This window comes from Oryzias latipes, chromosome 17 (genome assembly GCF_002234675.1).
Source record: "Oryzias latipes chromosome 17, ASM223467v1".
Classification (NCBI taxonomy): Eukaryota; Metazoa; Chordata; class Actinopteri; order Beloniformes; family Adrianichthyidae; genus Oryzias; species Oryzias latipes.
The window spans coordinates 23,040,886-23,055,298 of record NC_019875.2 but is presented as its reverse complement, the minus strand read 5'-3'; the positions used below and the strand labels follow the sequence as shown (position 1 = coordinate 23,055,298).

Here is a 14,413-nt window from a genome sequence, read left to right as displayed (position 1 = left end):
AAATAACTGCATCCCCCCCTATTATTCACGGTTGTCATGAAAAAGAAAATAAAGCAAAAACAAAATTTACCAAATGAGTGTACAAATGAAATGTGGCTCTGCAATACACTGGCAACCTGTCCTGGGTGCACTCCACCTTCACCCAATTAGAGGGGATTTCTAAAAATGAATGAATGTACAAAAAAATATTTTACACACACACACACATAACTAACAAAAACTAATATATATATATATATATATATATATATATATATATGGATGTATAGATATATATACAGTATATATATACAGTATATATATATATATATATATATATATATATATATATATATATATATATATATATATATACACAGCATATATTAGTTTTATTCTCCACAGTTTAATTTGTAATGTTTAGTTGCGGTGAAAAGTTTGCCTTTTAAAGTGGGAGTCTGAGGGATGTTGCTCTCTTTTGAAACCCTTTTTGCGTTGTGTTGTCACAATTGATACTTTCATAGCAATACATGTTAATGCATTACTTAATTTCACTTTTTTTTATATATATTTTCTTTTTCCTGATAAGTCACACATAAAAAAAAAAATTAACCCCTTGATGCCTGAATTGTTTTTTCTTTCAAGTAGATGCTAAATTAAGGTAATTTTGGAGCTGAAGTGGTTTGAAGCATGTTTGCATCAACAGGCGTCAAGGGGTTAAGGAAAAAATAAATAAAAACCAACAAGTACATAAACAAATAAATAATGGATTTTATAGGAACAAAGTCCTTTTATTGTTTAATTTCTTACTGAGCAGTAGCTCTAGGGTCAGCTTTAGATGTTGTACATACCATGTCACTAAATAACCCTGTAAGTCACTGAGATTTTTTTTAAAAGAGAACAGCACAATTATAATGTATTTATAATTGTGTATAAATCATTTTAGTGAGAAAAAATATTTTTGCATAAGTTTTGTTCAAAATGGGCAATTTTACTGGCCTCCAATTTGAATTATAATACAATATTTTTTTATTACATAGTTTTGAATAGATGTTGATCAGATTTTGGCAAAAAACTAGTCTCATCTATGAAAAGATCCACCCCCAGGAAATGTTTGTGAATGTCCAGAAATTATATTTCCTTTTCTTTAAATAAGACAAATAAAAAAATAGGTTATCACTTTCATCAAGTTTTGTCTTTGTCTGTGAGATCCTTGAATTTCAGCTGGGACAACAGAGTTGTTTTATTGTTCAACACAAAGGACTTCAGCTCCACATTCAGGACACTGTTGCCACATTTAATTGAGCAGACAGCAAAACAAAGCAAGAACGGTGTAACATTAACAGTCCTAATCAGCATCTTCATCTAACCGAGGTGAGCTTCCATCGCTGGCTCTGATAGGTGGCCCAAACACCCCTGAGGGGTGGAGTTACAGCCTTTGGGCTCTTTGGCATCTGCTGAAACAATAAAGCACCTGTCGTCTCAGCTAAGGACAGAAAAAGAGGAAACGGCAAAGAAAAAATTGATTTATGCAGGAAGTCACTCTGAGAAATAACCTCACAGCAAAGAATTGGGGACTGTTCACCTTAAGATGTATAAACTTTGGCTTTTATTCACATTTACAGGGGTAAGTTGTTTTTATTTCATAATATTTTACCAAATCAGTAAGAACATTTCTTCTTTTGTCATACATTCGAAATATGTAGATAGAAAACAGTCAGTCCAGGTCTAAATTTTTTAAACAAAAGAATTCAGTCTTTGCAGTGTTTCCAATGTGTGCGTGTGGCAGGCTTAGCCTTAGCTCAATAGACAAATTCATTGTGACCTGAAAGAAATACCTGCACAGAGTGAGCTTGAAATCTGTGTTGAGTGAAGGTAATGTGCAGCCGGCTGCCTCTCGTGCTTGCAGAACATGATACAGGGCATAATTTGCTTTCAGGATATAATATGAAATACCACAACAGCTTGCTGCCTTCAGAGCAACGACATTATCTTGAAAAAAAAAAGAATGATCTGTCAACTGTCATTATGATGTTTCCTAGTTTCTGTCATTAACTTGCTCTGTTGTTTCTAATTTTCAGATATGTGCTGCTCAAAAGGGTAAATTATGGAATTTTTCTAAGATTTGACTCAAGATTCATATTCAAATTTTTACTTTATCATATAAAAAATGTAATAAAAATAAGATTGTTAATAAACATATTGAGTCCACATATTAACCCTGCAGGACTGCTTTTTATTTGAAGTATTTCTAACACCATAAGTGAGCTCTAAAGACTTAAATAAACACATTTTCCCCTCAGACATCTCCTTGTCAGTGTTCACCGTGACGTCAAAGAGTATGACGGTGCAATGGAGCGGCCACACCGGTGCCAGCTCTTACAAGATCACAGCAACTCCCAAGAACTCTCCGGAGCAGCCCGTCTTTGCTCAGTTTAGCGGCAACACAGTGATGGGCTCCGTTAACTCCCTGACACCAAACACGGTCTACACCATGCAGTTAGAGGCCATGGACAATGCCCTCAATGTCCTCAGCAGTGCAGAGACGGAGGAGACAACAGGTCAGAAATCCCAAGCCACAAATTTAGAGCAGAAATGCTGCATTGTGAGTTGGTGTCAAGCATTTAGGAATGGAATAAAAGTGACTATTTTGAGTAATCTGATTATTGATTTATCAGCATTTTTAGAAATCTTACATAGAAAAATCTAACAAAACATAGTTCCTTCTCTCAAATTTAAACATTTTAACTTTTTCTCACTAAACCCAATTTTTTTACTGTTTTAGTTCTGTATATAATTTTTCTCTAACCCACTATTTTCATGTAGGTTTTAATTGAGGCGATTAGATGAAGCCGAGCGATTAACTGTGGGGAATTTGGAGACAAAATATGAAGAATCAGTGGGCCATAAGCTTTTGGAACATTTGAAATCACAAATTAAAAGCTGGACAGCAAAGCATAACAAATACTTGTTTCATTCATTAGATCTAGCAAACAATGTTGAAATCAGCCCACAGCATATGTGACGTTCAAAGTAACAGCCAATAGCAGCGGGATTTTTGTAACTCTACCCTTTGGGTTGGCAGGGATTGTGTTGCCTGGAGAACAGACCATAATGCTTCATGGATTCTCTGTGGTCAGGTTTCATAAGCATTTAACAAATCAAAGATAGAGAGAAAGCAAGGCGCGACGCAACGCATCAGTTGTGTCACAAACGCAAAAATGTACTTTGAAAGCCAGGAAAATGATTTTGAAAGCAACATTTCATGTTTTCAATTGCAATTTAAAAGTTTTGTTTGTAGCCCTGGTGCTATCGTAGGCACTTTAACATTGGGAGTTGGGTCATCTAGACCCACTAGACAGTGCGCTGAACCTTTTTTCTTCAATGATTTGTGTTCTTCACTGGTGTCCATGGATTACATGAAATCTTTCCAACTTTATCCCCCTTTGTCATGGTAGGGAGAACACGTCAATGTAAAGGCGGGGTCATCTAAGATAGCATAAGGGTTAAAACTGAACATTTGTTTGCAATTTAAGACAGTTTTAATTCAAAATTGTGACTTTTGTTCTCATTGTTGTAGCACAACTTCATAATCTTTCTCCTGTGCATGCCCTCCCCAGCCCCTGATGTGCCCAGCATTCTGCAGACCTACTCCAAACTCAGCGACAGCATCACCGTCGAGTTCGCAGAGGTCCCGGGGGCGACCGGCTACATCCTGAGGGCAGAGTCAAAAACAGGGAACTTCTTCTCCGAGACCAATGTGACCTCATCCCCAAGCACTGTGGTGCAGCTCCAGCCATATACAGATTACATTTTGAGTGTCATGTCCGTCAACTCCGGGGGAAGGAGTCAACCTTCATATCCCACTGAGGCCAGAACAGGTAAACATTTGATATGCAGCAATGCAATCTGACCTCATCTACACTCTTTTATGGGGTCTATCAATAAGAAAATAGTATACTACTGCTGATAACATTCACACAACACAATTGGGTTGCAGTGGTTTGAGAGGTTAAGCAGGTTGTCCAATGATGGAAGGGTTGGCGGTTTGATCCCTGCTTCCTCCAGTCAACTGTTGTTGTGTCCTTGGGCAAGACACTTCAGCGTCCCTGGCTCCAGTGTGTGAATGTGTATGAATGTCCCGGTGATGGTCAGAGGGACCGTAGGCGCGAACTGGCAGCCACGCATCTACCATCACCAAGTATACATGAGGAGTGAATGAATAATGGACACATTGTAAGCGCTTTGAGTGTCTGGAATAGCCCAGATAGAATCTAATCCATTATTATTTTATAATGACCTCTCAGAAGTATTTCCTTGTCCGACAACAAACATTACTGGTTTACCCGGATAGAGATCAGTGAACTAAAAATGGAGCGAAACCCTTTTGTTGTTGCTGTCAACAATAGTTTTTTATTCCAGCTGCAGCTTATGATTTCACCCCCTATTCTATCTGATTTTCCCCGCTGTTGTGGTAAAGCCAAGATGGAAATTGTATCCGACTGTATCTATACTGCGCCATTTTAATAACTTGAAAAAGAAAACCATGAGAATTAGGTTATAGCCTTGGAGAAAGAGTCGATGGAATATGATCAGAGGCAAAACATTCTTTCTTTTGTTACAAAGCACAAAACAAAACACAAAAAGATCTTATGCTGTATTTGGTTGCATTCCAATTTCAATTAATCACTGATTGTCATTTTTTTGTAGTTGTCATGGCGCCTAAACTGAACACATCCTCGCCCACCAATGAGACCATTCTTGCTGTCTGGGCTCCAGTGGAGCATGCTGTACTTTATACGTTGGTCATCATCCGAGAAGGCTCCTACGTCCGCAACAAACTGAACACCACCAACACTGAGGTCACTTTCGACAACCTTCAGTCGGGAACCTCCTACTGTATCAAGAGCATGGCTTGGGATGCTGAGGGTCGTATCGGTGACGACAAGACTGTCTGCCAGATCACACGTAAGCACCAGTCAAGTTTAGCTCCTACCGTCATACAACTTTCCTGTTGATAGTCCTCTGGTTTCTTCTCCAGGCCCTTCAAGTCCAGATGTGATTGACATCCAGGTGACTCAGGGACGTGCTCCGGGGATTGCGATCTATTGGGTGTCAGTACAGGGGGCTAAAAACTACACAGCCTGGACCACTTCGGGCCAAAACTGTTCTACAGGAAACACCAACTGTTACATCCTGCTTGCAGAGTGTGGGCAGAACCGTTCTGTCTATGTCACAGCCTCCAACGAAGCTGGAATCAGCAGTCCCTCGCAATCAGTCAACTACATTACATGTGGGTTTGGAACACTCAACCACACGCTTTTCACATTTTTACATTTCAAATCCATATTAATATGTTTGGCCAACTTTTTTTTTTTTAGTCCGCCCCACTGCACTTTTTATTTAAATCCAGTGAAGAAAGACATTTGGAAATTATTTTTTTCATTCAAAAACATACTTTTTACTTTCAAGTTATTTGTGCAGAAATATTCCACATTGCAAGGGTTTTCTTTCATTGGTGTCCCTCTGTCTTTAACCCATACACATAACTTTATTATTAACAAAAAATGTGCCTGGATTCTTATGGGTTATGGCAGGACATTTAGAAATTGTGCAAAATGACTTCAGTCAATTAAGTTTAGGAGTTTTATTTTTTTTTCAGGTGGCTACAAACATTTATGCTGCATCCTGATCCACCCTCAATGTCCCTAATGGCAGATGATCTCTTCTTTTTCTGTTTAATCTCACAAATAACTTGAATTCTCACTCAAAATGATGATGAAATTTTATTTTTCATCTTTTTTCTTCCTTTTTTTTGTACAAACTGCGGCTGTTAAATTTTATCTGTGAAGTGACCAAAGGAAAAACACAAACAAACAAACAACAAAATTTTGGCTACTGTTTGCAGAAGCCACTTTACTGCTTCTTTTTTTTTCCATATGCAGCCAACTTAGTTTAGTTTAGATTTTAAACTATCCATAATTGCATACTTTTTATGTCAAACTTTTGAGCTTAATATAGAGACAATTCTTTGTCTTTACTTTTTGATTTACTTCAATGGCATACTTTTTGTGTCAGCTTTGTTAGGTTTTTATAATACTTTTTTTGGCTGGCTGAACAAGCCATCTTTTAACTTTTTGTATTGGTTCACTTGTGTGCTTATACATATGTTTTACTATGTTATTTACTACTATACTATGTTTTTACCATTACAAATTTCCTAGATTTCTGTGTGCTCCATTTAAAACTGTTTTCCCTTGGCAGACCCATGCCCCCCTGAGAACATTTGGGTGGAGGAGCCCACAGCAGGTGACTGCTATGTCATGTGGGAGGAGGTGCCGTTGGTGGAATTCTACGTGACCTTCATTAAGAGAGATGATGGGACCGAGAATTTATGCAACACTACGGACACCACCTGCCAGTTCTCCTGCATGTGCGGCTACACCTACCTGACCAGCGTGTTCCCCTACAACAAAGCAGGCCCCAGCCTTTTAGCGCACGTTCGTAACTACACCACAAGTAAGATTTTGGATCGAGATGAGATATATCTAAAATAATCAGTTTACTTTCTGATGTGTTAATCTTTTCATTCACTGAAATTTCCCGCCTTGACTCTTTCCATCCCAGTACCCTGCTGCCCTCAGGATGTGCTGGTGCAGCTGGTTTCCACGGAGACCCTGGAGATCACGTGGTCACCTGTCAAAGGGGCGGAGCTGTATGAGACCACAGCAGCAGAGACTAGTGATATTATCCACTGTAACGACACGTCACCGGTGTGCGCGCTCTCAGATCTGAGATGCAACACTGCTTATTCAGTGACTGTGACCCCGTGCAGTGAGTTACGAGGATGTAACAGTACCTGTGCCCCAAACGTGCACGAGACAGGTATTAGTACTGTAGAGGCATTTTTTTTTGGTAACTTTGATACATAAAACAAAACTAAACTTTGTCACACATCACTTATTTTGTCCCATCTGGCAGCTCCCTGCTCTCCGGAGATTCTGAACATGACACAAACTGGCAACTCCACATACAGAGTCCTCTACACCACCCCAAACTTCCCCAATACAAGCTATACTATCACCGCCACTGGGCGCTACAACAGAGGGTCATGCCAGTCAAAGAATAACTCCTGTGAGCTCACACAGCTGCCCTGTGGCACAACCTATGAGGTCACAGCTGTGGCCACCTCAGCAGCTGGGGGAAGTCTGCCTGGGTTTAGCAAAACTCTGGAAACAGGTACAAATGTGTAGTTTAAGACATTTTTTCTGTAATGTCGCAGCTAAACCTTTTCCATGTTTTTCCCGTCCAAAGGTCCCTGCTGTCCAGACTCTGTGAATGTGAGTCAGGTCACGCAGGCAATGACCAATGTCACCTGGTCACCTGGCGGTGGAGCTCGCTCCTACGTCACCACACTGACCTCCCAACGTGGGCACGCAAAATGCCACACTCTGGACACACACTGCCTGATGGGATGCATCACCTGTGGCACCAACTACAGTGTCTACCTGGAAGCCATCAGCAGCACAGGGCACACATCACAGTGCAACTATCGTGGTTTTTCTTCCAGTGAGAACAATTTAGCCCTGGGATGAGGAGACAAATCACATGTTGATGATACAAAACTAATGTAAACATTTAGTTAAACACTCAACTTTGCTTTGTTGCAGGTGCATGCTGTCCAACAGGTGTCAAACTCTATCGCCGGACTAACTATTCACTCAGGGTTTACTGGCGATCTGTGGGTCTGCAGAGCCAAAACCACACAGTGGAGCTGTACGGGACCGGAGCCAACTACACCTGCATCGCCGCTGCAGGGAACACCTACTGTGATATCCAGGAGGAAACATGTGGGGATGTCTACACGGTTGTTGTAGCACCAGTGGGGCAGTCAGGGCTCAAAGTTACCTTCTGTCAGCCCAGAACATACTCAGGTGGGTCATCAGTGGTCCAGGATATTTAGATGATGCACAAATATTAATATTTATTTTTCTTTCTTTCAGTTCCCTGTCCAGGAAGCAACGCAGGCATGGGTAAGTATCCGTTCTTACAATAAAATCCCATAACTCTTCCTTTTCTTGGATTCATAACAAAAACTTTTTTTATAAGGAACATAACTGGACTATTAGGGGTGTGGCGATTAATCAACGTAATTAGTGAATCAATTTATATTCCTGTGATCCAACCAGATCAATCTGTGTGAGGAATGTTGTTACCCGTAGCTAAATCGACCCATACCATTAAAAAATAATTGAAAAATGACAAATTGATCATACCCTTTGGATTGAAGCACAATTGGTGTTGGTCACACTGTTGAATTTTGGCTAAAGAGGTACTGGATCGATTTTAGGTCCGTGAATCATTCAGTGGGTTGTTCGAAATTATTCAATATCGACTATGAATCCTATTGGCAACCACAAGTTATGATATGAATCGAATAATTTAAAGAATCGTTACACCCCTAAAAACTACTTGATAAAATCTCTACTTTTAGCACTAACTGCAGGAAAATTGACTTTTTTTTCCCTTTTCTTTAAAGTGATTTCTCGCCAAAGACGAAGCGTGAAATAATACTGGTAGGTCTTTTGCCTTTCAATTTTGATGTTTTACACATTGTCTAACATGTTTTGTTTCTTGTTTGCTACCAAAACATGGATTAAAGTTTCTTTTCTGGACACAGTCATTGTTATCACTTCATGAGTAAAAGGTTATCTCGTGACAAGTATCATGAAGAAGTAATAATCTGACTGTATAGGGATGAACAATGAGAGTGAAGGGAACAACAGAGAGAGAATAGAAGCACATTAAGGCTAATTCAAGTGTTTACCTCTGAGACCCGAAAACGGGAAGAAGGATGAAAGGGAACGTGACTGAGGGGAAAAAAGAACATCTGCGGAGGAAACATGAGATTTTTGTGTTTTCGAGGAGTAACTGTGAGAGCAGATTTAGTAGCTCTCACACAAAGAAAAAAAACACCTTTGCAGATTTTAATTTTCAGAAAAACATATCTCCAATAAAGCAACTGATTGTTTCCCTTTGCCCACCCAGGGACTCCAGACCAGCCCATTGATGAGGACCAAGGATTTGCCATGCTTAATTCTCAACAAATGATCTAGAAATCTCCCTATTGTCCAACATAAGAAGAATCAATAAATAGGAAAAGGAATAAATCCAAGCCATACAATACAGAGCAGTGATTGGAAGCCATGTCTGGTCTGACAGCAGAATTACATCAATAGATGGCTCTGGGTTGTAATAAAATTATTCCACTCACTTCAGTTTGTTCATGAAATGCCAATTCATAGCTGATCTTATCTTGAGGCTCTACAATACAGGAAACATCCAATTAAAATAAACAACTGAGGATGTCATGACATAAATAATGTTTTAAAATGATCTAATTAAACCCTGATCAATCCTGTAAGACAAATAATTGTAACTCTATTTTATGGGTAATGTGACGGATAGATCACATCAAACCTCAAGTACTGAGAACCTTTTCTAAAAAATAGGAAGATCTAGAGTTTTAATTTTTTTTATATTAAATGACAGAAATGAACATTTAAGTTTAAAACTGTAAGGAGCAAAAGATTTTCAATAATCTAAATAAAAACGTACAACCTCCTCAGTCATAGGTACTGGTAGTCACCCTGCAATTGAGAGGATCATTCTGAAAGTGAAATAACAGGTTTCCACCTCGCCTGCCTTGAGTCATGAACCACAGATCGTGTGGATGATGCATCTGATCCTGTGACTGGAATAATTGTCAACCTTTTACTGGACATGCGAACTCTCACTTACTGATGAGAACAATAAAACAATGTTTTGGCATCCAAACGTGTGTAATGTGATTCCTTTTGTGGGTCTTGTGGGGCAGACAGAACATTAACATAAACCTCCTGAAATGAAGGAGAATCCACCAGCAGAGCTGTTATTAAACACTGACTCTGCATAACTGACGCACACACACACAAAAGAGGTGGCCTAAAAAAACTAAAAGAACTCTGATCTTAAGGAGAAAATAACTAGAACAAGTCTTTTTTTATTTAACAAAGAATTTAGAAACAAGGAGTTCCACACAAGCATTCAAAAAGGGAAAAATAACCCTAAATATGTTAGATTGAATGACTTAAAATCGATTGGTATACTATATTTTTTAGCTAGTTCTAAGCAAACGGTTATCATTTTTTAGTTTTAATGTGTGATCACAGTGGCAAAAAAACTAGTGTAATGAATGGAAATTATTTATTTGGTAAAAAAAATATGAACTAGAGAAGAATCTTAGTTGGCCCATCTCAATAAATGCAGAAAACAAATCAAAATAACCAAAATTTGAAATTTGAAAGTGTAATCCAAGTTTTCTATCGCAAAGAGCACGGAGCAAAATGATTTTGACTCATTTTAATAATAATATTTTTTTTAGCTCTATATGAGTCACAGTATTGTCAACTGGTGATTTTGAGAAACACTTGGAAAGGTGTAAAGTAAAGATAAGTTCAAACAACTTAAAACCTGGTAAATCACCTTGAATGTCTAAAAACAAGGTTTTGACAAGGTTGTCAAGTTTCAAATAGTTTGCAGCCTTCAAGTAACTGTAGTTTACGTTGTGAGCTACTGACTGTAGAAACTCTCATTTTATTGAAGCAACCCATGCATGTATTGTTTAGTTACCACACATTCTGTTTAGACGGAGGGCGGAGAATGGAGTACATGGATAAAAAACAACTTTTTCTGTGGTTTCTTTAGTTATGACAAACTCCTTTAAAGTAAAAAAAAATCGCTCTGTATTGCTTATAACAGCATTTTAAATGTATTTTTAAATGCTATTAAAATAGTTTTTTCTAGCATTTTATGTGATGCACTTTGTCTTATATCAATCTGCCCTTTATCTCAGAACCAATATTTTTCCTCTTGTGAATATCAGAGCAAGGTGGAAGAACTCAACAGTGTTTTCAGATCACAAACTCTTAAAAACTCTCTTTGTACGTCTTTACTATACCTCAACGATCACTTGTGAGTTGTCAAATTCAAACATTGTCTGGTCCTCCTGCTGTCAGAGGCATCATCCTTATCTGAACTCAACCAACACACAGCTCTATCCCACGTCTCAAGTCTTATGTATTTTTGGTTTAAACTCCAGGGTTTTTAATTTTTTTTAGCTCCCTGATTCTTTTGGGCTGATTTATTGAGGTTTCATTGTCCCAGTAGAGTTTAACGAAAACAAATTGGGCGTGACAATTCATTTTTTTGGACCCTCAATTAATATTTATATTGGGAACAGGAGGGTCACATCCCTTGGGATGGTTTCGACTGAATAGCAGTACAAAGTACTTCTGGCTTTCTTAGAGACTTTGAGAGGACTGCGATGTAAAACTCCAACTGGTGACTCCATTGTTCTACTGGGAGACTTCCATACAGATGTGGGCAATGACAGTGATACCTGAAAGGATGTGATCTAGAACAGTGTTTTTCAACCTTTTTGAGCCACGGCACACTTTAACCTTCACAAAAATCCCGCGGCACAACAGCATCCGAAAAAAAAAAAAAAAGCAGAAATTCATGGTCTGTATTGATCGACAGCCACCCCACCCCACCCCCCCGCCGCAATCTCACGTGGATTTTTGTGATAATTGTGGCAGAAAAAGCAGGAAGTTGAGGCTGTTTTTTTCTAAGAGATGAAATAAAAGTTAAATTAGAAAAATTTAGAAACTGTTTGTTTGTTGTGGTTTCAAGACGTTTCACAAGGATGACTCATTGTGTGCTGTGGGAGATGTGGGAGATCATGGGAGATGTAGTGTGAAAACTGCAGAAAAAGGGCAGAAAGACTTGCGTCTCTGAGCTTCATTGTGTTGTTCACTTGGTCCACGGTCTAACACCGGACTCTGGGGAAAGCTAGACCGCTAAAGACGAGCTTTAGCTGGTATTTATGTTAGAACTGAGCGACTTTATCAGCAGAATTAAGAACAAGGAAGTGAAGACTTTAAGCACTTCTGATTGGTCAGACTGATGACATGTGATTAAGCCTTCAAGAATGATTGGCGGAGACAGTTAAAGGGGCAGGACTTTTCCTTACACAGTTATAGCTGCAGCTAAATCGCGGCACCGTCATTCTTATCAAAATGTCTTTAATAGAATTAAATAAACACAAAGAAAAAGTAATTTTAAGATCTTTTATATTCCTAACTACTCAGTGTTTTATCAGGGCCTGTTTGGATGAACAAAGAGCTGATTTCCTGGAGATGGAAAATGTTTTTAGATCAGTGAATGAGGGCAATTTCCCACGGCGCACTAGTGTGCCGCGGCATACTGGTTGAAAAACACTGATCTAGAAGAACAACCTCCCCAATCATATTTTTAACTTTTGCAACAGTCATAAATTGTTCATAGCAAAACATCATCTCCAAGCAGATGGGTGTCTATCAGTGGGCGTGGCACCAGGAAACCCAGACAGGAAGTTAACGATCAAGAATTTAGCTGTCATTTGACCTTTGACAGTGTGTTTTGGACACTTGAGTGTCCGCTTTCAACAGACCACCACCTGGTTGTGATTTGGCCGGGAGAAGGGAAGCCAGATAAACTCCCAAATGCAAATTTGGAGTGTGCTGGGAAACTCTGGTACTCAGAAGAGGCTACAATTCCCACGTCCAGGAGATCTTTTACCAGATATAGAGGGAGTCTGGAATCATTGAGTCCATGTGATCTACACAGCCATTGTAGTAAGTGAGGCAGCTGTTGGACCATCAATCCATGAACCCACTGGTGGTTGCTGGAAACAAGGGATGCTGTCAAGCTTAAGTCCTGTAGAGTCCGGCCTTCTAGTGGGACCGCTGAGGCAGCTGACAAGTATTGGCAGTCCAAGCGGCATGCAGAGCAAGCAAATGCAAAGCTTTACAGTAAGTTAATACAGCAAAACAATCTGACATTTAAAACATGCGCTTCTGTGAGATTTACTGTGAAGAAAAATCACAGCATTTTTCCACAACAGCCTTGCTGCATAAATAAGGCATGGTGGTAATATTATCACGGTTTGTGGAGACTATAACAAGATTATTCATTTATATTATCTGCTAGCTTTAAGACGTTTAAAGCGAATAAGAATAGTTTTGAGTTTAAATAACTTTTTCACAGTTGTGATTTTCTATCTTTTATGTCTCTTGTGGATGAAGGGAGATTCCTTATGGATGTGTAACCAGAGAAGGATGTCACTAAAAGTCATTCTTTTTAACCCTTGTGCTCTCCTAGGCACTTTGACATTGGGAGTTGGATCATCAAGACCCACAAGACAGTGCGCTGAACCTTTTTTCTTCAATGATTTGTGATCTTCACTGGTGTCCATGGATTACATGAAATCTTTCCACCTTTATCCACCTTTGTCATGATAGGGAGAATACGTCAATGTAAGGGTGGGGTCATCTAAGATAGCACAAGGGTTAATGATCTGAAGCATCAAACAAAGCATTTTCAAGTAATATTACATCAGTCCAGGAAGAACATATCATGGTGACCTGACTATACTCACCTCAAATTCACAAAAAAGATCAAGTTTCCTTACATATGAAGATTCTTGCTTTTATAAGGGACACAACTCAACATCTAAACTGTGTATTTTGTATTTTTTAACTAGTTTTTTTATTGGTACATATGTGTTGTTTATGGTTACATATGATGTGAACATATTTTTTTAAGAAACAAAAGGATCATCTGAAACCAACAGGTGTGGCTGTGCTCCCACTTCCACCTACAGAGCACCATACTGTACTTAGCTCCCTTCTCATGATGACAGGTAGCCCACAGGCATCTACCTGTCCTCATTTGGGACCTGCTGATTGGTTATCACAATGTTAATCTACAGTGCTCAGGTTGTTCTGATCCCAGAGGAGAACAGAACCATCAGTGGTTGTACCTTTCTGCAAGACTGACACTGATTGTAGATAAGATGTGGATTTTCTTTTCAACAGTTGCTTTATTTTCTGTGATACAGGTATTTAGATACATTGTATAGTTGACTTAATATTTTTTCAAATAATTTTGTCTCTAACGAATTTACCTTCTGTTTTTAGAGGTATAATGGCATGGCTTCAGGTGAGTGTGCATTTTATCATAAATGTTTTCATATTCTGTTGAAAAAAGAATACTAATTTTAAAGTATGTGTATTACCTATAAGAAACAAATTGTAAAAAACAGCACCATCATTGCTGTTATTTTATTTACATCAATTAAGGTCTTTGGAGTTTTACTTTGAATCCAACAGCTTTTAATTTATATGTGACTTTTTTTTATTTCAAATGAAAAAAAAATTAAAAGCAAACATCTAAAACATATAAAAATATTGTCAAAGTTCAAAAGCCTTAAAAACATTATTGTCCAACTTTTTTTGTCAGTTTACACATAAAATGTATTTTTTATGTATAAAATTATTCTGTTCATATAGGT

At 38.5% G+C, this 14,413-nt stretch overlaps 1 protein-coding gene across 1 annotated transcript; it reads left to right on the top strand.

Annotated features, from left to right (window-relative positions):
- Window positions 1–1,462: 1,462 nt before the first annotated feature.
- LOC105356233 (fibronectin type III domain-containing protein 7-like) lies at window positions 1,463–9,816 on the top strand. The gene is made up of 14 exons (XM_011486748.1): window positions 1,463–1,606; window positions 2,061–2,079; window positions 2,283–2,540; window positions 3,600–3,860; window positions 4,690–4,947; window positions 5,021–5,272; window positions 6,244–6,498; window positions 6,607–6,864; window positions 6,961–7,218; window positions 7,294–7,548; window positions 7,650–7,913; window positions 7,983–8,012; window positions 8,519–8,555; window positions 9,028–9,816. Exons 1-13 carry the CDS (start codon window positions 1,571–1,573, stop codon window positions 8,548–8,550), a joined length of 2,436 nt encoding a protein of 811 aa, XP_011485050.1. The 5' UTR covers window positions 1,463–1,570; the 3' UTR covers window positions 8,551–8,555; window positions 9,028–9,816.
- The last annotated feature ends 4,597 nt before the right edge of the window (window positions 9,817–14,413 follow it).

Coding starts and splice junctions, on each gene's coding strand:
- LOC105356233 (XM_011486748.1), top strand. CDS start 1,571: ATGTATAAACTTTGGCTTTTATTCACATTTACAGGG. Junction 2,541..3,599: donor AGAGACGGAGGAGACAACAG/GTCAGAAATCCC, acceptor TGCCCTCCCCAG/CCCCTGATGTGCCCAGCATT. Junction 4,948..5,020: donor GACTGTCTGCCAGATCACAC/GTAAGCACCAGT, acceptor TTTCTTCTCCAG/GCCCTTCAAGTCCAGATGTG.